General features: G+C 43.9%; 1 protein-coding gene across 1 annotated transcript; it reads left to right on the top strand.

The window, feature by feature from the left end:
* Positions 1 to 11: 11 nt before the first annotated feature.
* On the top strand, positions 12 to 19,880 carry SerRS (Seryl-tRNA synthetase). The gene is made up of 11 exons (XM_050175639.3): positions 12 to 224; positions 436 to 506; positions 882 to 965; positions 3,748 to 3,906; positions 5,038 to 5,178; positions 5,838 to 5,993; positions 9,774 to 9,983; positions 14,033 to 14,162; positions 18,038 to 18,195; positions 18,548 to 18,677; positions 19,731 to 19,880. Exons 1-11 carry the CDS (start codon positions 89 to 91, stop codon positions 19,850 to 19,852), a joined length of 1,497 nt encoding a protein of 498 aa, XP_050031596.1. The 5' UTR covers positions 12 to 88; the 3' UTR covers positions 19,853 to 19,880.
* The last annotated feature ends 4,124 nt before the right edge of the window (positions 19,881 to 24,004 follow it).

Raw genomic sequence — 24,004 nt, 5'->3', positions numbered from 1 at the left:
TCCAAGCCGGCCCGGCCCTCTGACTGCCTCGCCTCGCCAGCCTCGCCAACTTCAGGGTTTACGCATCGACCAGCCGGCAAGAAGAAACATGGTTTTGGACCTAGAACTTTTCCGCGCCGACAAGGGCGGGGACCCCGAAAAGATACGGGAGAACCAGCGAAGACGTTTTAAGGATCCCGGACTCGTGGACAAAGTCGTCGATGCCGATACAGTGTGGCGAAAACGTGAGTTGTGTGTGCGGTGCATTGCGTGCGTGTGACAAGCGGCTGGTAAACCACGTTTGCCGCTTTGCATGCGCGTGGCGTATGCAGCAATCGTGGCCCCTCGTTTCGTCACTCGGTTTCTCGGAGTGTTGCAGAATATAAACTTCGCCGGAAAGAAATTTTTTTTAAATATGAAGTTTGATGTTTCGTTGCCGTGCTCCGTTTGTCGCAGTGAGGCATCAACTGGACAACTGGAACAAGTTGAAAAACCTGTGCAGCAAGGAGATTGGCCAGAAAATGAAGGTAAGGCGAGCACAGCTAGTCAAGTGCAAATTGCCGCGTTGCTTGAATGGGGCGACCTGCTACAAATTTCACGCTGAATCGAACCTGAAACGTAACTCAGGTGGGCATGGCTTCAGAAGTTCGTGCTAGGTTGCTGGTGTATCTTATCACGTGTCGACTTGAGTTTCAACGTCGGACCGATGCCGCCAGCAAGGTTTGCCACGAACATGTGCCGCCTTCAGTTTTTTTTTTTTCATTTTCTTTTATAATGTTCCGGAAAACTAGCTATTGTAATACTGTCACGCAGTATGTTGCTCGCGTTTCATTGTTTTGTCATGTCTTAGCGGCCAGCAGGGCTTGTTCATTGTTTTCTTTCGGTATTTCTCCCGGTTTCAGAAAAAGGAGAACGTCGGCGAAGGCGACCACTTACCTGACAGTGTTGTTGAAAGGCTGAGCGAACTTACATCGGAGGTGCTACAGGTAAATCACAATATCACCTTCCTGATTAGCTTTTCACAACCTACTGGAGAGAACTTTGCAGTCCACAGCCCACTATATTTTCACACCAGCATCCCTAACAGTGAACCTTGGCATGTTACCGACGAAGTGAAATGAAAGAAAGTTTCATCTCGTAATCACTTGCACCAACAGTTTTGACCCATTTTTAAACAGTAGCTTTTATACGTGCGATGCTGTCATGCATTGACGAATTTTGTGCCCATCGTTATGACGTATTATGCTCATTCGCACTGATTAGTTGCTTTGCCGAGAAAATTTGACATTAAAATGACATCAACCATGCAACACAGGCTGAACCTGTTAATGCATGATGCTGGTCGATCAATCAAATTATTTTGAAATTCCAGAGGTTTGCCAGGGCCATAAGAGATGCTTTACGGATGGATTTGAGGTTATTTGTTGAGCCGCATGTGACTCTCAACTTGCACAAGTTGCCATTGCTCCCCACTGCGCACCTGTTCTGCACCTCCATCAGAGTACATATACAGCGTCTCGGAGCCAAGCGCACCGCCATATGTTCAGCAGCTGAATAGCAACATCATGGCAGTTTGGTTGTTTCGTGCTGCGCTCGTTACTAGATTATTTGCCTTTAACTGACACATGGGGTGCATGTATTCTCCTATGTAATAAGGTGAAATCAAGTTGGCTGATTGCGTTATTGCAGTTTGTACAGGGTGGTCCTTTATGAAAGGGAACACGCGAGCGCGTGGCAAATGCTCTGCGGAGGCTGCTTAAAGTGGCAGCAAGGAGAAGCACGTCTGCTTGTGGCGTCATCTGTTGGAGGCCAGAACAACCAGACATGGCCAATAGGCAAGCGCCTGCAAGAATTAGCTGGAACCCCTTCTCCCCCCTCCTCGCATGATTCTTGTGTAAGGAGCGGGGCCTGCGGTGCAACGCCTGCTGCTAGCAAACTGCGTTGTATACGCAAGCGCACTGGAAATGTGGAAGCATCAACACACGCCCGGTAGTTATCAGGTTCTCCTGGCGTACCTATATTAATGTGTAAGCGTTCTAGGGCTTCTTTCCTGTGAACTTAGACCGACCATTCGTTCGTTTTTCTGTCTGTAAAGCGTGACACGATGCACTGCATGCATAGGTGTACATGAGGTCCTACGGAGGTGTATATGAGAATGCCTTATGACTACGTATGACTAATGTTATTTATGATTTTGACTATACATAGTGAGTACTGAGAGGTGTAAGTGTAAGTAAAGTTAATACTTAACTAATAGAATTGCTGAAGTGTAATGTCGATTAATTGAGGGCAATTAGGAATACTGAGGCTAAATAAAATTAATTTATGATAAATTATTAGACTAATCAAAAGGTACTAAAGTTCAACCAATGGAGCCTAATCAAGGATTAAGGGTACCTTGAGATTAGTTACACCGAATTAAGTACTCTTAATTATTAATTACAGATATAAATGTATTCATCATAACCTTAACTAAGGTCAAGTAATTAAGCAAACATTGTCATTATAGAAGTAACTAAGCCTGAATAGTAGATAACAAAGTTACATTTATTTACCAAAGCTAAAGTTTCACTTGAGTGCACTTCTCTCCTAAACCGCTCAGAATCAGGTGAGGTTTATTCACGCTATGGGAGGAGTGGGTAGCCAGGGGCCCGTACTGCAAAAAGAAAGTACCGCAGAAACGCTACTGGAGCGGTCAAAGTGTGCATAAGACTACCCCAAATTTAGGTTGGCCCACCTGCAGATTTCAACTTGACCCACTACCAAACTTGAGTTGGCCCGCCTTCAAATTTCTCTAAATTCCAAGTTGACCCAGCCCCAAAATTTCAAGTTGTCCCAACCCCCAAATTTATATTGGCCCACTCCCAAATTTATGTTGGCCTACACCCAAATTTCAAGTTGGCCCACTCCTACTCTAGGTTTCCCGATACATGTTCTGTGGAAGCTATGTATCTCTATTGTTATTCTCTCTAATCGAAATTTTTTTTTTCAATTGTTCCGCGTCGCTTATAAAGCTGCCAATCATCTACATTTACACTATTATAATGCTTAAATGTCATAACGTCGCACATTACGCATTTTTGGGCAGATACACAAGGCATTACACTTTTCGCATGGCGGACAGATCTTGCTGCGGTCCTCGCCAAAGAATGCTTGTGCATTAAAATGTGCTGGGAGTGCCTATTAATTAGTGGGCAGATGTTGGTCCTTCCACGTTTCCAATGTGCTAGCATACCAAGTGCGGTTTGATACCAGACCTGGTGTGGGAGGCAGTCCACAGCCTATCAGCCGTGTCTGCTTAGTCTGGCCGCCTGTAGGTGGCACTACAAGCAGACGTGCTTCCCCTTGCTGCCTGTTGCTGGCGCTCTAAGCAGCCTCTGCAGAGCAGAGGCCACGCGCTCGCGTGTTCCCTTTCATAAAGGACCACCCTGTACAGTTGGCTGATGCTCTTGCCTGCTTTGAGGTACAGGCCTGAACACAAAGCTATGAGTAGACTTGCCAGCTACGTGTTTTGCCTTATTCATGTATCATTGTCCATCTTGTTTGTTCCTCTTTCTTGCCCCATTACAGAGTAGCTGGATAGAGGAATGTACTGCAAGCTGACCTCTGCATTTCTCATCATGAAATTTTTCTCAATCTCTCACTTCACGTGGATGTGTGGTTTCATAGAAATCGCAGCATTTATTAAATTTTGGTGCTTTTCCTTTTTGCCATCTCTGTAGAGAATTTTTGAGCCAGACTTTGGTGCTTCTGCTTCTTTCTTTTCAGAGCCTCACTGTCAACCAGATAAAGCGAATTAGAGTACTCATCGACGAAGCCATAATTCAGTGCAACAAGGACCTCGACACCTACGAAGCGGAACGAAATGCTGCGCTCCGTGAAATGGGCAACTGGCTTCACGAGTCGTGCGTTGTCTCTAACGATGAGGTGTGTGTCCCTTTCCTCCTCCTCTTCTAATACCCTGGTCACGTGGGCCACTTTTGGTTGCAATCGAACCTGGTATAGACTGAATTTTTCAACTATGATTGGCACCTTTCAGCAGCTTGCACCAATGAGCCCATCATTATTGGTTAAGTTTATTTTGATCTTGCTTGTTTGCAAAAGGGACCATATGGCTGGGGTTGTCAGGCTCTGAAGCAATGACCGGATTTAAAAAGAATATAAAGCATGGAAAGGTTAGCAGAGAAAGTATGCAATACTGTACAACAAAGTGACAGTAGTTGCGAGAGCAGCTAAGGGCTCCAAAGTCTGTCTGTCCTTTCTGTTGCACTGATGATGGCAGCCATTGGCGTCATTGGGTCATCGTCAGTCATCTCCTCGTCCTCAGCTTTACCCCCGCTATAGGGCAAAAACGAATAAACTTTGTCTGCCACTGCCCCTTGAACGCATGCCCCGCTGCAATGGGCACCTGGGAGCTGGACACGCTAACCACTGTGCTATCATGCAGCTTTGACACTTGGCAATTTGTGCAGGGTTGTGTGGATCGCATAGACGAGGATGTTACTGTGTGTATTGCTAATTAAGTGAGTTCTTGAGTAGATGGAGGTTCCAGTTGTGGGAGCCTGCTACTGTTGCATTAGATGAGTTCAGAGCCAAAGAACTCTTGGAAAGCCACTGTATTCTTGTGTGTGTATGTGTGTGTTGTGTGCTTTCATTTGCTGATGGTGTTTGGTTGTGGATCTTTAACATTACTATAAGAAAGGAATAGATTTCTTTAAATTTTTGTGTTGGAGCAGACCTCTGGAAAGTTTGATGGAATGGCTAAATGAACAGATCATTCAATCCTATCCCATGTCTAACTTATATTTTATGCAAATATGAGAATGGAACTTCTGTAATTTTGCCATGTCACTTGTGGTATTATTATTATTATTATTATTATTATTGTTGTTGTTATTGTTGTTGTTGTTACGGTACATCATTATTTGGAAGCAATAATTTGGTTTTGGCTGTGGTGATCTTGCTGCCGTAAAATACCATACAATTCCAAATTCAGTGGTGGTAGAGGCAGCAATTTCTTCTGCTCTGAGTGACTTTTGATTTCTTGTTTTTCTCCAGGATGAAAACGCTGTGATAAAGACCCACGGAGATGTCGAGGCAAAAAAGAAGTACTCGCACGTCGACTTGATTGTCATGATCAATGGCATGGATGGTGATCGGGGCTCGGTCACAGCTGGTGGGCGTGGCTACTACCTCATGGTTGGTTTGCAGTTACGTTTGGAGAGAGTTTGTGGTCGCTATATCATTCTTGCAGGAAATTGCCTGAGGGGAGGAAGGGTAGGCTAGCTGGTGGCACTGACCGACTCAGTGTCAGTGCCAGGGGCCACTAGTGTGTATCTGTAGCAAAGTTGAACAAATTTTTTGTTCCTGTCGTGTTGCAATTAACAACAGGAAAGGCGCCTGGCTAACATGGTTACCAATAAGAGAGAGGTGCTGGGAACAGCTAGGGCCTATAACAGAACTAGAACCAAGACAAAAACAACACAACCGTTATGTTTATGACGATTCCAACACAAGACTAAAGGGAAGAATGTACAAATGAGCTGTCAGGCATCTTAGGAATGAAAATCTGGTCTATTGTTATCCAGCAGGAAAAAAAAGCAACAGTCGGGACTTTTGGGCGCCTCCGACTGGGTCAAGTCAAGACTCAGGGACATTTACTACCTAAAAAAACAAGACTGTCTTGCTGAATTTAGGATGGTTGGCTACCCTAGTCAGTACTCCTTTAAGGTTGACAAAATTTACCGAGCATTATGTCACTTTTTTACAATGTGAGCTTACTGACAAACACGTTATGAATAGTTTTGGATATTTACAGTGTGCTCGAGAACATGTTGCTCCCTCGTTGATGTGTGCAGAATGCAGCTGTGTTCTTGGAGCAAGCCCTTCTGCAGCTGTCGCTGCAGATGCTGCACTCCAAGGGCTACTCGCCCCTGTACACGCCCTTCTTCATGCGCAAGGAAATCATGCAGGAGGTGGCGCAGCTCAGCCAGTTCGACGAGGAGCTCTACAAGGTGGGCGGCTGAAGTGGTGTGCACGCACGTACTTATGCAGCAGCCTTGGTTGAACCTTTTTAACCCCTTTCACTACCACTGGTGAATGTAGTCATCACTGAAATTTGTTCCAGTTCCAGTTCAAGTTTATTCATCAACGATGTCAGTTTTACAAGAATTGCATGCAAAATAGTATAGGTGATACGAGTATTGGTGATACAGTATAGGTGATACGAATATTGTTTTGTCACAAGGAAGAATACCTTGCAGTGAGAACCAATGACGAGTATATTGGTCAGCTTGCTTCTTGTTGGACCTTTTGGCACTAGATGGCAGCTTTTATTAGCATTGGTGGGCTAGTGCCGTTTTTTTTTTTTTGTTGTTGTTGCAGTTTTTTTTTCTTTATTATGGGCTGCTTGAATGCTTACGTGCAAACATGGTAGCCTGAGTGCCAAATTTTTAGGGAGCTTCTGGTAAATTTGGCAAAATTTTTGTCACTCTCTGCAAGGTCGATCCAAATAGGTCACGAAGTTTTGGGCGAAAAGCGGTTCAGAACAAATTGTCACCGACATCAACAATGGTGGTTATGGTAGCAACAATTGAAGCGCGACTTTTTTTGGAGGGAACAAACATTAGAAAAGAAAAAGGTGTTTTTTAACTAAAGGAAGAGACAGTTAAATTCATTCAACGAAAATAAAATTACTATTCAATTTTATATATGCGTGACGAGTAAAGAAAAGACAACTCTATTTAATGTTGTCATTATCAGTAATTATCTTTTTTTATGGTCCATCGTAAGAGGGGTTGACTCTGCTATCACTTGCAGTGTGCAGAAAGGCGCGCTTGCAAAGTTCACCTGTTACAAGATGCCCCCCTCAGACGTTGTGCTGGTTTGCTTGTTGACGTTTGTCTGAATTTGGTGACGCGGGTAGCTTCATCGTTTCTTAACCTGTTCAGTCAAAAGTAGTGAGTTACGACCACCAGATGATTGTTTACTTTAGTTGTTTTCGTGCCACTGCGCTGGTCAATGGGTTTGGCATCCGGCGATAGGACCAGCACTCTACGCCTAAAGCTTTCGTCGACCTCCAAAGAAAGTATGTTTTGTGCAGGGGTGTAATTTCGATGCCCATACGGCTGACCTTCTGCTGCATCACTTTCCGCGTTGAAAGCTTGAAACGCCCATCAAGTCGAATGGCGGGGAATTTGAATATACAGCTCTAATGGCAGGCCATTAAAACAAATATTGTGCCTTTGAGAACAAAATGACGTCACTTTTATTTTTAATGGATCTGGCGTCACATTATTCTTCCGCCAAAAGGGTTCCCTCGTTATACAGATGGTGCTAAGCCCCATGAACCACCATGTTTTGAATGTGTGGGCTTCTATGGAAGCTTCGCTACCAGGTATACTTGTATTGTTCTCTGCTGTATGGAAAGGTTGAAGAGGTGCTAAAGTGGGATGTTTGCACTAGTCAACATTTTCAGTTTTATCATGAAATGTCCAATTTGTAGAGTTTTTTTATGACTGTCGTATTGTCTGCAAGAACTTAGAGGTTTTTCATTTGTAGTCATTTTAGGGCGAATCTCACTTCAGAAGAATGCAGATATAGTTACCTTCCGATTTTTCAGACGCCGAGTTTTCGGACCTGCTCATTTATTCAAATCTACCAGCAGCAGTGCCACCCTTATGTAGAACCTATGCATAACAGCAGTCGAAATTTCAGGCTCAGTTTCGGTAATATTTCGCAAATATTTCTTTTGTCCGTGGTGTAGATTATTTCTGCTCTGACTGTGGAACATGTCTGTTCACAGTATCCCTATACAGAAAGAAGTCACTGAATTTTTTTCTTTTTATCCACAGTCAACATCTTCAGCATTAAAATAATTTTTAAAGATCTTTCACCAAATTTTATCAACTTTAGCTTCATCTGCAGTTTCTTCACTTCAAACTTATATAGCGTTCCTTTTTAATCTTCTTTTAGTTTTTGCAGGTAACAGAGGTATAACCATGTAACCACGCACAGATTAAGGGTTCTTTTATGAAGCTGTGGTATCTGGGCTAGGCCGAAGCATTAGGCCATCGTAACTCTAAAGGGTTGGTGCGAACGAGCGTCCATATGTCACCAGCCATGAACCACGTCAAGTCTTTGCAACCTGCATGCTTCCGCAAAATCGTTATCACGGAGTCAGGACTACTCAAGCAGATAGTGCCTGTGATTAAAGGGACACTAAAGGCAAATACTAAGTCAACGTGCATTATTTGAATACCATTCCAGAAACCTCGCAACGCTTGTTTCGTGCCAAAAAAAAAAGACTTAGTTTATGAGAAAAATTGCATCTGAAGGGTCCGAATGCCTTTTTCGAAATTCAAATCTCCCGCCACCCAACTGGGGGAGGGGTGATATTGCGTACACCATCGCCACCCTTTGCTGTCGTCATTGAGTAAAGCGGTGCCCGACAGATGGCACTACCGAGCCAAGACAGAGTGGTTGGTTCGCCACTGCAGCTGCTTTTGGTCAAGTGGCGTAGATCGTTCGGGCAGCCCGCGTCATCACATGGAAGTTGAATTCTCTGCTACTTGCAGTTTGTGCGTTTCGTGAGCCAGCAAAACCAGCGCAGCACTACGTGATAACGAAAATAGTGGAACGTGAAAGCACGGGCAGTGCGGAGTCAAGCGAAAATGAAACCTTTCAACCACCCGCGTGGTTGTCAAGGGTAATTTCAGTGAGTTCTTTTTTCGAAAAAATGAAATAGAACTGGACGAGTAGCACACTATTTCGTCTAATAATACAATACAAGGATGTTTTTTGCAATGAATGTCCGAGTACTAGCTACAGAATTTAACTGAAGAGTGCTTTCGTCATTGGGCAAGTGCTTGAATATCCCGGGGGAGTCTCTAACCATGTCCTGCATTTACCTCAATTTCTCGATTATTAAGGCCTTGTTCGCGATAATATTGACGCCTTAGAGATTCTCGAGCACTAATCTATCACTTTAGCTTGACTTAATATTTGCCTTTAGTGTCCCTTTAGATAGTTCTTTTACTAATTATCACAATGTTTATTTCAGTTCACATTTTTTGCTTTATTCTAACAGTCCAGCTACCAAAAACTTTTGGACACTATAAACGAATGTGGCGTGACGTTCAAGTTCAGTACAACCATGCTTTCCTTTGGCGACACTGTTGCGCTGTCTGAAGTGCTCACTGACATTCAGAATCAGTCCACTTCGAATCGCAGGGCTGTGCGACTTCATGTAGCTGGCCATTGAGTGACCACTGGTGGCCGAAGTATCGATTGTGTGAACAGTATTCTGCACCCAGTTTGCATCGTGGGTGGTGCAGCATCAGTGTAACACAAGTGATGAGGGAAGGGGCACCCTGCCCTGTATATAGGTACTGTCTTTTACATCGAATGTGCTGACAGAAGCCATTCAATATAGGCGTAACAGTCGCGACTCTTCTGTGCCATTATGTCAGGTTTTCATGGCCATCCTTTCAAATAAATGGTCCATTCATTGATAAGGACATTTCCTGTGTTCACTATTTAATACTTTAAAATGTTCACGTGGTTCTTGAGGGACACCTGGTGCAGTGACTCAGTTGCGTTTACTGATTGAACAAGGTCTCAGGTTTACTGTGCAAAAACACTTATGTACCATGCTTTGGGTGGATGTTAAGGGGCCCCCTGAGTCAAAATTAATGTGAAACTCTCCGCTATGATGCTTTCCATAACCCCTGTGCTGTTTTAGGAAATCAAACTCTCAACTATCAATCAGCCAATGCAGTCTCTCTAACAACCAGGTGATTGGCAAGGGCGGCGATGGTGCGGTGGACGAGAAGTACCTGATCGCCACCTCGGAGCAACCCATCGCAGCCTTCCACAGGGACGAGTGGCTGTCGCCAGAAGCTCTGCCCATCCGCTATGCTGGCATCTCCACCTGCTTCCGTCAGGAGGTCGGCTCACATGGGCGCGACACTCGCGGCATCTTCCGTGTCCACCAGTTTGAGAAGGTCAGTACGAGAAGGCATGGCAGCACATTGGTTGGTGCACGTCATTGCAGCTGTGCAGATTAAGATTAAAAGGGGTAGCCAATATTCTAGTTGACATTAAGAGGGAAGAAATGGAGTTGGGCAGGCCATTTAACGCATACGGCAGATAACTGATGGTCTATATTAGAGTTATCAAATGGGTGCCAAAGCAGAACATTGGCGGTGCACGTTGTTGGCTGTTGCACACCTGTATCCAAATGAATAAAATTGTATCGTATTTGTAGCTGTGCAGATTAGAGAGCAAATGGGGGTAGCCACTATTCTAGTTGACATTGAGAGGGTAAAAAATGGAGCTGGGCAGGCCATTTAATGCATAGGGCAGATAACCGGTCTCCTATTAGAGTTAATAATGGGTGCCAAGGCAAGATATTGGTTGGTGCCTGTCGTTGTCTGGTGCACGCCTGTATATAAATGAACGAAGTTGTATTGTATTGTATATGTGCAGCTATGTAGATTAGAGAGCAAATAGGGTAGACAATATTCGAGTTGACATTAAGAGAGAAAAAAATGGAGCTGGGCAGGCCATGTAATGCGTAGGCCAGATAACTGGTGGTCTATTAAGAGTTATAGAATGGGTGCCAAGGGAAGGGAAATGCAGTTGAGGACGGCAGAGAACTAGGTAGTGTTATGAAATTAAGAAATTTGCAGGCATAACTTGGAATCAGCTAGCATAAGCCAGGGATGGAAGACAGGGAGAGGTCTCCGTGCTGCAGTGGACGTAGTAGATAGGGTGGTGATGATGGTGATTTGTGCCTGTACAGTCTTTAGTGCTTTTATCTAGAGCACTTGAGCACAGGGTTGAAGAGCAAAGGAGTACTGTAGTAACGACACAGCAAACACAGCAACTGTTAGGCTCAAGGTATCGGGCTGAATGCTGCTTTGCCCAAGCATCCTTGTCTTCAGCTGGTTACAAGCATTGTCTCCGATATTGGCCAGCATCTAGCAGATATATGTATTGACGCTGGCAACCAAGTCGACGCAATATTCTTAGATTTTTCCAAAGCTTTTGACCGCGTTCCTCACCACAGGCTACTACTGAAACTTAAACATTTTAACATTGACGCACAAGTCATTGCATGGATAAAAGATTTCTTGTCTTTTCGAACTCAATTCACAAATATTAATCATTGCAACTCCTCTTTTATTCCTGTCACGTCCGGCGTTCCACAAGGGAGCGTGCTTGGCCCTTTGCTTTTTCTAATTTACATTAATGACTTGCCTAACTGCATGTCGTCCAGAGTAAGACTGTTCGCCGATGATTGCGTAATTTACCGTACCATTTCTACTGACACTGATCATCAAGCTTTGCAGTCAGACCTCAACGCAATAAACAGATGGTGTTCAGACTGGCAAATGACCCTAAATCATACTAAAACTAAGTGCATGTCATTTACGCACTCCTCTTCCCGTATTCCAACTTCATACTTTATAGGTAACAATGTTGTCGAACTTACTACCACGTACAAATACTTAGGAATCAACTTGCAATCGGATCTAACATGGCATCATCACATCAACGTTACTCTTGCATCTGCTAACCGTACTTTCGGAATCATGAAACACAGACTAAAGCAAGCGCCTTCACACCTAAAGAAACTCGCGTACACCACGTTAATCAGGCCTAAAATTGAATATGCATGTGCCATCTGGGACCCGAGCCAAGACTACATTATACGTAACATTGAATCCCTGCAAAGCCGTGCTGTTCGCTTCATTTTTTCAGATTTTTCTCCGTACTCCAGTGTTACATCTTTAAAAATTCGTGCCGAACTGCCTCCGCTATCACTACGACGGAAACACGCCCGCCTATCTCTCTTTCACAAACTTTATCATCATGATCGTTTGCGCGACGACTTCTTTCCGTCACCCCCTGTCATTTTTCCTCGCCGTGATCACCCCTGCAAAGTCAAACGCCCAGCTTGCCACTCGGCCCAATACGCACAATCATTCATCCCCAAAACCATAGCTGACTGGAATAACCTACCATCTGATATTGCCACTGAAGTTAACACCGATCAATTTCATCAAATGCTGTGGAATCATATCAGAACTTGACGTCTTTATGCGTCTTTGGTGTTAGCTATTTCTTTTCAGGGCTAATTTAATACCTTTGTATCGTATAGTATACCTTTGTACAGTATAGTATAGTATTTTTTGTATAGTATAGTATAGTATCTTGTTTGACATCGTATTGCAGTTTTTTCTCTTTTTGTGTTATCCTTGAACCCCCGGTGTTTCGATTTTCACACTTCATTCTTATCTTTATTCGAACTTTAATCCACTTCCAATATTGGTGTATGCGTATTTTGTGGTGTTCTTAATATGTTTGCTGAATTGTTTATTTTTACTATTTTTTTTCGCATATTCTTATTAGTGTGTTTCGTGTGCCCCCCCTATGTAATACCCTCTCCAAGAGGGCCTTTAGGGTATTTGAATAAATAAATAAATAAATATCAGTTTCATTGGATTGCAGGGCATCAGTTTAGCTCTCTATACAGAGGCTTTTATGACTTTGTGTTAGTTACATCCCCTGCGTGGATGTATAAGACTGGCCTGGCGTTATCACCATTATGTTCAACGTGTGGTGTGTGCAGTGACATAGAACATTACCTAATGTGCTGTACTGTGTATAACGCGGAAAGGAAGGAGTTATTCGGGTCTCTCAAGAAGACAGGAGTTCCTCACAGCTCTTTTCAAGACATTGTTTTCCCGCGCGGGAACCGGTTGTGTAGGAAGGAGGTCTCTCGCCTTCTTTTAAATTACCTACAGGACACAGATTTGGCCTCCACATGGTGAACTGAGGAGTGACCATTTGTATTTTGTGTGGTCTGTGTCTGATTATGCGATTTACTCATTTTAAGTGTCGCTGCGGTGGAGCAGTTGCCGGCAGCAACTGCAAGGCTAATCCCACCAGTAGCCTACAACAACTCAACTCAACTCAACAACTCAACTCAACTCAGTTTAGTATAATACATTGTGATGCACATTCATGTGGACCTTAGCACATGTGTAGGTGGCCTCGCTCTCACCAAAGGCACACACTCTTGGCAAATTGCACAGGATGCTATGCTAAAGCATCGTATATTAAAGCCAGTGGTTATGATTGCATGGCATGGCATTAATTCATGTCATAGACCAGGGGGGTTATACTGTAAGTGTCCAACTAAGTGGACTGTCCATTTCAGCGCATGCTGAATGGATAGAGCTTGAGAGCCAGTGGTGACGATTGGCGCCTGCCTGACCTGTCAGCTTCAAGCTCCATCCAATCATCCGATCGGTGTGCACTGAGATGGACTGTCCACTTAATGGTACACTTACAGAACACCCTTCCAGGTCTTTGAAAGCCGCCATATCGTTACATTCGTGGTTGCATTATGTTGTAGAATCTCAGTGATATGGTCATGGTGGATCCAAATTTTGTGGTGGTACAAATTTTTATCAACTCCCATCAAAAGCCTTGGAATGACTCCAATGCTCTACTGGGCTGCGATGGGTGATAGGAATTTCTGAGGGGCCAAGAGACCTGTCAGTGTAAGAGGAGTACGGCCACTGTATACAGTTGCAAAGTCAATGTACTGAACTTGTGTGTTCCATGATCTTGGCAGCTATCTACGTACTTGAAAAGGGCTCACTGCAGCTTGCAGTGAACGCAGGCTATTTAGGCAAAGGAATAAGTGGGAAGTTATGTATTCCAGCAGTGTCTACTCCAAGGCTACCGAGAACACCTTCAATTAAACGCAATCACTATAAATAAACAGGACTGTTTTACCTTTGCTTTGCTGCTGTGATTGCGGTCTGTTATAGATCATTAGAATTTCAGGTGATGCAAGTATCTTTTGAATTGCCATTATACTTTATTCATGCACATGCGCAAATGTTTACGTGACTGTTACAGCAAGTCTGATGACCTGTACTTATGGTTTATGAAAGAGGCACCTTCTTGCAACTTGCTCCTTGCATCTCCGGCTTATGACGTCAGCTGATCTCATCATTGAATTGCTTTCCACCAGGTAGAGCAGTTCTGCATCACTTCACCGCACGACAACAAGTCGTGGGAGATGTTTGACGAGATGATTGGCAATGCGGAAGAGTTCTGTCAAAAGCTGGGCATTCCTTACCGTGTGGTCAGCATTGTGTCAGGTGAGAAGCTGTTAACGAGTCTTAAAGTTCTGATATAACATGCTCACTCAGACTTAACATTGTGATGTAGACACTGTGGTCCAGTCACTAGCACCAATGACATGTGTGCTTTGAGAGTGGCGGTGCGATTGGCAATGCGATTGGCGGTGTGATTGGCGGTGAGCAACATGGGTACTTGAAAAGCGTGGCTAAGCACTTTCTTAATTATATTGCTTCAGAATGCTCTGTATGTATTCCATGCTGATATTGGCATACTCTGAGTTATGATATGTCATGTTTTTATGCACAGACAGTGGCTTTATGGTCACAGATTACTTTTCTGCATTTCACAATGCATGGCTAGTGCATTGCAGTTTTACTCATATCAGAGTACTGATTACATTGAAATTCTTTTGTGATTATATGAATTAGAGTTAATGAGAGTTTAGCGAAGATAATTTGTAGATCAAGCATTTTATTGTCTAGGTGATAACATTTTGCAATTTATTTAATGTTAACATCTGGCTTCTTAAGTAATCTATACTCGCAGACAACTTTTTGTGGCAAGAAAGGGAGAGCCACAAAGGCAAAGCATGTGCAATTAATAGCACTCCTTTAAAAAGTCCCATATTCTCGTCTGCATTAGCTGGGGAAAATAAAAAATCAACATCAGCAGAATAAGATAAGATACATCATGGAGTGTTAAATTTGACTTTTCTGCTTTTCTCTCCCATATTTGTGCGATTGTAGAACGTTGGATGTGGAAGCTGTGCTGATTCAAGAGTTGACAGTCACTTTGGCATACGCTAAGAGGATAGAAGCGTAAGCCTGTGCACTCGCAAGACATTCATTAAATTAGCTGACATTCTCATTCGAACGCATTATTCCCTATTACTTCTTTTCTCCCACCAAAGGTTGTGTGTTCCAGTGCCTTAATTAAATGTACCTTAATTAACTGTGCCTTAATTAGCACCAAAGGTGGTGGATTCGACTCGCACCAGTGGTCGTGGATTCGGCCATCTATGGTGGCACCATCAATTTTGGCGCCATTGAATTTTAGTCCCACCTAAGGTCGGAGGTCTGAGTGCCTTAAATATGCCTTCTTAATTTCATCTTAATTAACACCAAAGGTCGTGGGTTTGACTCCCACAAATGGTAATGGGTTCGACCATCAGTGGTGGCATCATCAATTTCGGTGCCATTGAATTTTGGTCCCACCAAAGGTCAAGGGTTCGACTCCCACCGAAGGTCATGGGTTCGAGTGCCACCAGTGGTCATGGGAGGCACCATCAATGTTGGTGCCATTGAATTTTGGTGCCGGAGTGTCAATGACACTGGACTACAGATTTTTCAATCTATGAGCCATTGAACGTTTTCGCCTTAATATCCCTTCCAAGAAACTAAAAGCAACGTAATACGCTACCAGAATACTTGGTGCAGTAACACGTGCAGAAGCTCTAACTGCACAACTTTTTCTTCATTGCCATGGAAAGTTATTCATGAATAGAGTGAGTTGTCAAATGAACCCTTTTCGTAATTGTAAAGCTAGCTTTCCCTCTATTCAGTTTGCCAGGCTAATAACAGTGGTGCAGTCATTGTTGCAATCAGTGCGTATTAGCACAGTTTGTCCTAAGATATGGAAAATGTAGACTCGCTGTTGTGATGAAACCATGTTCCAGAGGCAAACCCCAGTCTGAACAGGTAACACTTCGTCTTCGTTTGAATCACAACTGGCACCACCACTAGTTGAACAAATATGCAACGCAGAGAAGTGTACTTGCAAACTAGGAAAATGGGCTTTGTGTAGCCGAGACAAGGAACACCCACTTGCCATTAGTAGCAGAAGCTGCATTGTCTATGTTGGACAGCTCCATTGAAGGTCAGCTGCAACAAAATTTCACTTTCGCTAAGTTTATTATATAAGTTACTATTACTGCTATACCATACTATTGGAGCAATCTTGGCAAAGTTGCAGGGCTAGTAATTGAGTAATTTTCATCATCATCATCAGCCTATCTTTTGTATGTCCACTGCAGGATGAAGGCTTCTCCCTGCGATCTCCAGTTACCCCTGTCTTGCGCTAGCTAACTCCAATTTGTGCTTGCAATTTTCACATTAGTAGCCTTTAAGTGGTACCTAAGCAGATGATGCATGCACATGGTGGTCATTATATACAATCAAATCTCGGTAATTCAAACTCGAAGGGGCCCTAAAGTTTGTTCTAATTAAGCGGAGTTTTAATTAAAGGAAGTTGATTGAATGTAGGACTTATATGCAGCACTGCGTAGGTGCACTGAGCTAGCACATTTGTAACGAGTTTCGGAAGTTGTGGCTTCGTGGCAGCGCGTCGTGTACTGCCGGGAAGCTACACTTTTAAGCAAAATTATCGCTGAAGTGAAGTCGCACCCCTGTCTTTACTGCTACATTTTGTGAACTTCTGGTGCCAGTTATACAAGCCAAAATACGGTACTTGCAATGGGAAATGGGAGCAGCAGCCGGAACGCGGCCGCGCTGCCAGTTCGGAAGCGTCACCGCCGAGTTGGTGGGCCGCTGAGAGTGCAGTTGGCAGCACGGTGTGTCCAAATTAACCTTCGCAAGTGCTTATGCATTCAAATTATTTGGTGTTCTCGCAAATTTAGATGCACGTCATTTTGACAGGATCATGGCATTAGATTGAATAAACCTGAAGTTCAGATTAAGCATGTTTGAATTAATGAGATGCCATTGTATGACATATGTCCCTGCACATCGCTTCCCAAGTTTTTTCAGCACGCCGTGGGCAGCTGTGGGTGTAGCCTTATTTTGGAGGTCATCTTGAGGAGCTGGGCTGCTTCTATATGTTGTGGGTCATGCATTATCTCTGAGTAGTAAAACTGACAGAACTATTTTTTACGTTTCCATTATATAAAACGTCTATTTTTGCTAGCGTTTTGTGATGCATCTACTGATTTCAAACGTAAAATTCCTCATGGATGCTGCTCAATACCTATGCTATCTGAAGCTGGAATTTTTACTCAGTCCAGTACCATCAAATTCTGTTAATTCAACTCTGATGGAACCGATGAAATTATTGAATTATCCGTTGGGTCGAATTAAACAAGTTGCAGAAAGAAAACGCCAAGACACCACTCATTTATGCGGCTGTATTCACCCAATTCTGAGATTCCCCCAGATGAAATGTGCACTGCTCACTTTTCGTGTGTCCAAAGTAAAATAACGTAGAAATGACATTAGAGCTCCCAAACAAGTCATAAACCTAATGCGCACCCGATTTTCTTGCAAGAAAAATGGGCAGAGGTCCAACGCGTGTTGCACAATGGCGGCAAGTTTCCTAAAGTCAGCTTCACCACAATATGAATGCGTTATGCTGTAAAGTATGCAAACGTCTTTAAGGCAGTTATGGTTTTGTATCCAATTGCACTACGCAGGCAATTCTTGCCCCAATTTTTATGAAAAGAGAAAGGCGCTTGTTACAATCGGGTAAATTATGTAATAGGACGTTGTGAGCTACCATTATTGCTTGAAAATCTTACAGGCTAAAAATAGTCGTTTTCAACAAGGGGCGACTTGCGTCCAGCGCATTCACTGTCTCCTAAGCTCAGCTGAGACATGCTGAGATTCACAAGGCCACTGTTAGGATCACCATAGGGTTCATGCGCGCATGCCAACTGGTCAAGTTTGAATTATCCAGCAAAGACAAATGTTAGGATTGAAATAAGAAAACTTTGGTTCCGTAAAGACGCATTGGGACCTTTGGCTGGCATCAAATTGACCGGAGTCTAATAAACGCAAGTCTGCTGTATTTCGTTGCAGCCGGCCTTTAAGCCTTACAAAGTGCATGATAGTTCGCACTTCCTGCATGCGTGTATCATCTGTCCAACTTCATCGCTTTCCAGGAGCACTGAACAATGCAGCGGCCAAGAAGCACGACCTGGAAGCGTGGTTTCCCGGATCGGGTGCCTTCCGAGAGCTGGTGTCCTGCTCCAACTGCCTCGACTACCAGGCACGCCGCCTACTAGTCCGTTATGGCCAGACCAAGAAGATGAATGCACAGGTGACGACTTTTTGTTCAGTGCTGTGCAGAATGCGTGGAGTTTCCTGCAAAAGTTACTAGCGGCAACTCCGGTGCTGTGATTGTACAGTTACTGTTGGAATGGTGATTAGTACATGGATTTTCTTCATGCTTCAGACGTCCTTGCGGTGGTTCTCTTGGCAAGTGCCCAATTTTTACTGACATAATATATAACGCCGGTTTTACCGACCATTGTATTGAAATTAAACTGTACTTGTATGTCAGGCTATGATGCATGAGGATCGGATGTTGCAGTACTCGAGTGACCTCTACAGCACATCCACATTAAGACAGATGGCTGTGTTGTACATAGATACGCTTTACTTTTTTCTAGACTGAATACGTGCACATGCTCAATGCAACAATGTGTGCCACAACTCGGGTGATCTGTGCTATCCTGGAGAACAACCAGACGGAGGAGGGCGTCGTCGTGCCTGAGGCCCTGCGGCAATTTATGCCACCTGGTGAGTGCTTACATGCCATCGCCAGTACTTCAACTGATGCTCTGTGCATGCAACATGTTCCGTGAGCTGTTCTGAAGATCTGAAGCAGTGTACTTTCGGTGATACAGTCGACTCCCACTAATCTGACTTTGGTCCAAATAACTCGACAAAATCGACCAAGTCTGAAGATTTGATTGAAGATGGCTTGACCAAATCTTCAGATTTGGTCAAGTTATCCGAAAGGCCCAATTTACAATCAGCGGCAAAATTGGCAAATTAAAATCTTTTTTTTATTGCGTGAAGTAATCTGTAACGCATTTTTGTTTCTTGCTTTTTAAATGCGACTCAACCAGCATGAGACGAAGAGTGCTGATGGTGCCTTCTTTAGATTCAAGTTGGCAGTCTGAGTTTCCAAGAAATTCAGATTTTTAACAAAATCCCTGGTCTCCACACAGTGTTAATGGGTGTACAGTTCTCAAAGATTGAAATGTGAAGAGCAACAAACACATTTTGTGTGGCATTACACAACAGTGTGATGTGTAATCGCTCTGCAGCCAGTTTCTAAACATGTAGTAGTTAGTCTCAAGTGTATGTTTTGGAGTTCGAATTAAGCCACTGTTACAAATTAAGGTGAACGTGGAAATGGTACAATGCATTGGAATAGTTTCCAAATTATTTGCATTAAAATTTTTGAAATTGCACATTCAGCTTTGGCAGGCTTTCTCTGGCTCCGAGCTTGACAAGGCTCTTCAAAGGGGCAGATTCAGGGTACCGTCCAGGGGGGAGAAGACTCATTAAAAATTACAGTGAAGGAGGAGTGTGTGTGGGAGGGGGGGAGAGACTTGTTCCACGCTCATTACTGTCAGCTGGCATGCCTCAAAGGCGGCCCAGGCCACCAGGGCCTCCCTTGTGGATTAGCCAGTAGCTCTACATCACTGAAAACCAAGTTTTAGCGAGGTAGTAACCAGCCAGATGTCAAACCAGTCAACTAAATTTCCTCCTCTGTGACAGGCACATTCGCCGTTGCCAATCAAATGAGGGCTTTAAATGAATCATGTTTGCTCACACTTGCAGAGTACCGGGAATTCATTCCATTTGTGAAGCCGGCTCCAATCGACGAGGCCGAGACGAAGAAGCAGCGCAAGCACCGGGAAGGCATGGAGAAAAAGGGCGGCGAGGACAAGAAAGAGGAATAGAAAACCATGCTCTCCCAATCTTGACAAACTCTCATGCTGTCGTCATTGCATTTCATTTAATGTAATTGGCATTCAGTGAGAACTTCACCCAGTTTGCGGTATGTTTGTATCTAACCTCTTTCGCTTAACCAGTGACCTCACTTGCCAACTAGCTTGGGCCCTCGGGTGTGTGTGGTGTGGGTACGTGCCCATTCTTGGCCGTCGCCCAGAATGAATGTGTCAGGGTGACACGAGGGGTGCGTAGCCTTAAATAGGTTAAAGCCCCCATCTGCAGCAGACACCTCCGTGTCGAACGTGGCCACTTGACGGAGAGTCATTGCAACAAAGTTGCTGGTAGGATGCTAGGGATAGTGGGGGTTGCTATGGCGTTCCTACTCGGATTTCAGCACTGTGGAGTTTCAACAATGACATCTACTGTGTTGTGGTATCATTCGGCATTGTGGTTGCCAGTGAGATCGCCGCTTTCATGGTTCACAGATGGCAAGGGGGGATATAGCACGGAGATGCAATAATCGTCTTAACATGCAAGACATACCATCACCATTTGCACATCCACCATACTAAAGATTGTTAATCGCACAAACATTTCCATTCATCTCCAAAGGAAGATGAGCCACCAACTCCTTGCATTAACAGATCCTTCGAAGTAAGGCTAGTTTATTAGAGCTGAAACTTAGAGGATGACAAAGTTTGTAAACAGGGATAAGGTGCCTCAGAAAGGCTGGCCAACGTTTCTCCTATCTAAACGTTGGCCAGCCTTTCTGAGGCACCTTATCCCTGTTTACAAACTTCATACCACAGTGTGCTATTCCATCTGTCAGTCCCTTTCTTGATTTTGGAGGATGACAAAGAAGCTTGAGGAGTAGCTAATGGGACTGCACCACATGTGATGGATTGTAAAACGATAGGTGTAAGGTTAAGCAGGCCAGTAGATGGCATATTGTTATTGCTGATATTCTCTGTGAGGTTGATGAAACACTTGATTGCTAGTTTCAAAAAACTGCAGCAATGCTCCAGAAGTTGATTAGGACAGCAACTAATGGCCCAGTCACAGGGGCCACTTTTGATCACAATTAAATTCCTCCATCTCGATTGGCCTCTTTGCGCAAGCTGCAGACAGGAGCCAATCGAGATCAAAAGATTTGATCCCAATGTGGCTCAATCGTGATCAAAAGTGGCCCTTGTGACTGGGGTATAGGATTTTGACAATGAGCATGAGCAGGCCCTGCTGGGAGCAGTGAAGCCTACCGTAATTACCTTTTACAGATCTGTTTATACTTGTAATGCAGCTTCAAGTCTGTATTGTGCGACCTTTGTAGCGCTGCCGTAGTACTGTGGAATGATAAGTCAAATTTGCCATAAGAAGAAGAAATGGAGTTAGACAGGTCACATTATGCATGGAGCAATCTATTAGGGCAGTGGAAAGGGAAACGCAATCGAGGACAGCTGAGGACAAGGTTGCGTGATAAGATTAGGAAATTTGCAGGCATGTAGTACAGGCATATACGTATAGGTGTGCGTCACGTAATTCCATACAACATTAAGTCTAATACTTCTATGTCACAAAATATGATGTATTCATTACATGAAAGGTGTTGCAGATGAAAACCTCAAACAAATTAGAGTGTCATGTTTCTGCAACCAGGGGCTACAGCATGCCACTTACAAATAAAATATAGTACAGTTAAATTTTGATATAACGAACTTCAGTATAATGAAATTCTCGATATAACAGAGTATTTAACTTCACCTAGCCTCTTGTCCATAGAACACCATGTAATTAGAACCAAACTATAATGAAATTTCACTGCTGCCGCAAAGGAATGCCGAGACAATAAACGGAAGCTTGACCCAAGCGGCTGCTTGCAAAGCACTTCTCAAATTGCGCCTTGCTGCCCCACAAGAGCAACCCCCCAAAGTGGAGCTGCATCATGTTCCCTATAAAGTCCAAGTGCGATAAGATCCTATTGGGGCCCACGCACTTTGTGCTTTAGGTGTGAGTGAAAGTGTGTGAGGGTGAGAAAGAAAGATGGTGGCTTCACGCACGAGTGCCGCCTTCCTCCAAAAGAGGGAAGGGGAACGAGCTTGCGGTAACGCCTTGGTAATGTGATCAAGCGTGCGCAAGGGACAGGGCAAGTTGGCGCGCCACTCGGCCATGGCTGCGCATGGCAGTAAGCGGCGTAACTGAGCGCATACGCAGCCGCGGTAGATAATCTACCACGTGTGCAAAGAGTGGGCGTGGCATCAGGTAAGCTGTCTTCCAGTGCGTTTAGCATTGAAGGTTGCGTAATCTCGAGTTTCGGTGACCCGTTGGAGCGAGAGGTAGAAGCATTCGCTTCCCACTGGAGGCGCTTTTCATGATAGCATTGTCCCACTGAGGGCAACACTATGAGCCGTGGAGGTGGAGTGCACGCGACAGCGTGGCTAGCTTCGCTTATTTCATATGCATATGTGAAGATATTGTCAATGTGGCATGAAACCGTATCATTTGTCACCGACTCCCAAATTCATCAAAATTAATTGTTTTCTCATTCCAACTTGTTTTTTTATTATTATTATTGCCCGATAATTTGGAAAATTCTGCAGCATCTTTTCGTGTAAAAAAAATCAATCGGCGACTGTACTTATTTGCACAAAAGGTCAAATTTCATGTGACGGAATTTCACTACAACGAACGGAATTGCCGATTTTACCTACTTCGTTATATCAAGGTTTAACTGTCACACACTGAAAGCACTGAGGGGCACAAATAATGCATTGTTTGACGTAACCTGACGTCCAGAAATTGTGTTGTAGGAAGCAGGAATTTCGTAGATTGCTTCACAGATCAAAGACAACTGCACTGTAAAACACAGTGACCCTCCCCCCCTATTCACTAACAATTCTCCACTCATAGCATGGCCTCCACTCAACTGAGTTGAGTACAGTGCCACCCTTCAACTAGAAGAGACCCTATGCTTCTGACAAATTACCGTGAAGGTCAATGAAGAGCAGTGACCACTTCTGTCAAGGAGCGGCACTTCCATCCTCTTCCTCGAGTTGCGGTGAAGGGCTCAGTAGAGGAACATTCTAGAATGCGGGGGGGTTGACATATCCGTGACTGTGCTTCTTGCACAGCTTCTGCAGTGTTGTCTGCTAAGTATGAAAAGAAGTACGATTGGATATTGCTGGCAGGAGCCTTCGTCCTGCATTGGACATAGAATAGGCTAATGATGATACCATGGGAAGGCAAAGCAGTTTTGACATTTCTGAAAAGACATAAAATAGGAACATCAGACAGGCTACATGTCTGTTAACAAACGGACATTGTACAAGTGAATATAGGAGACGACTTTTTTAGTTCTCTGCTTCTTAGTTGTTTGCCACTTCGAATAATACTCATTGTAGAAAGTCTATCAAACTCTGCCAGACTACTTGGAACCGTAACACATCTGCAGAAGCTTGCACCCTTCTAATCGTTGCTATAGAAAGTTGTCCATGGGTATAGGTCTTGCCTCTTTCTGCAAAACTGAAAGAAGGTTAACATTGCCCAATATAACATATTGCGTTATTAGTTGTGAAGCAAATGTAGTTCAACATGGAGACAGTGTGTCGTACTTCTGCTGTGTACACTCCTATGCAAGTATTTTATTTGAGGACTGTACGGTTGAGAGCAAAAGTTTGGAGACCATGCCATCAGCAAAAAATAATTTCTTCTAACACAGCTTCGCAATGTGTGATTGCTTCAATACATTGCATTGGCCAAACACACTCAGGAAAGCTGAACTATTTCAGCTCGCATGCATATATATATAAAACAGGCTACAAGGAAACATTTTTTGCACCACCATGGTCTCCAAACTTTTTGCTTGAAACTGTACAAGAGCAAACCATGCAGAGAAGCCATCGGCCCCATGGGGAAAGTCTTCAGGTGCTGTCCAGCAGGTAATTTGCACTATGGGGTCTGAAAGACAGCTCAAGGGTCTGGATGACGCAAGAACAAAGCATGCTTGCCTGACAGCTGTGAGTGATGAGGTTATTGTTGGACTTTTTTTTTCCTTAATGCTACTTGCCCATCCTATAGTACTTCAATACAGTTCTTGTTTCAAGCCTTCCCTGCAAAAATCCTCGCATCTTTCAATGAATCATGCATGCTCACAGGATAACATTTTG

Source organism: Dermacentor andersoni, chromosome 9, assembly GCF_023375885.2.
Source record: "Dermacentor andersoni chromosome 9, qqDerAnde1_hic_scaffold, whole genome shotgun sequence".
NCBI classification, from domain to species: Eukaryota; Metazoa; Arthropoda; class Arachnida; order Ixodida; family Ixodidae; genus Dermacentor; species Dermacentor andersoni.
Note: the sequence above shows the minus strand (reverse complement) of the source record. Positions and strands in the feature narration are given on the sequence as shown.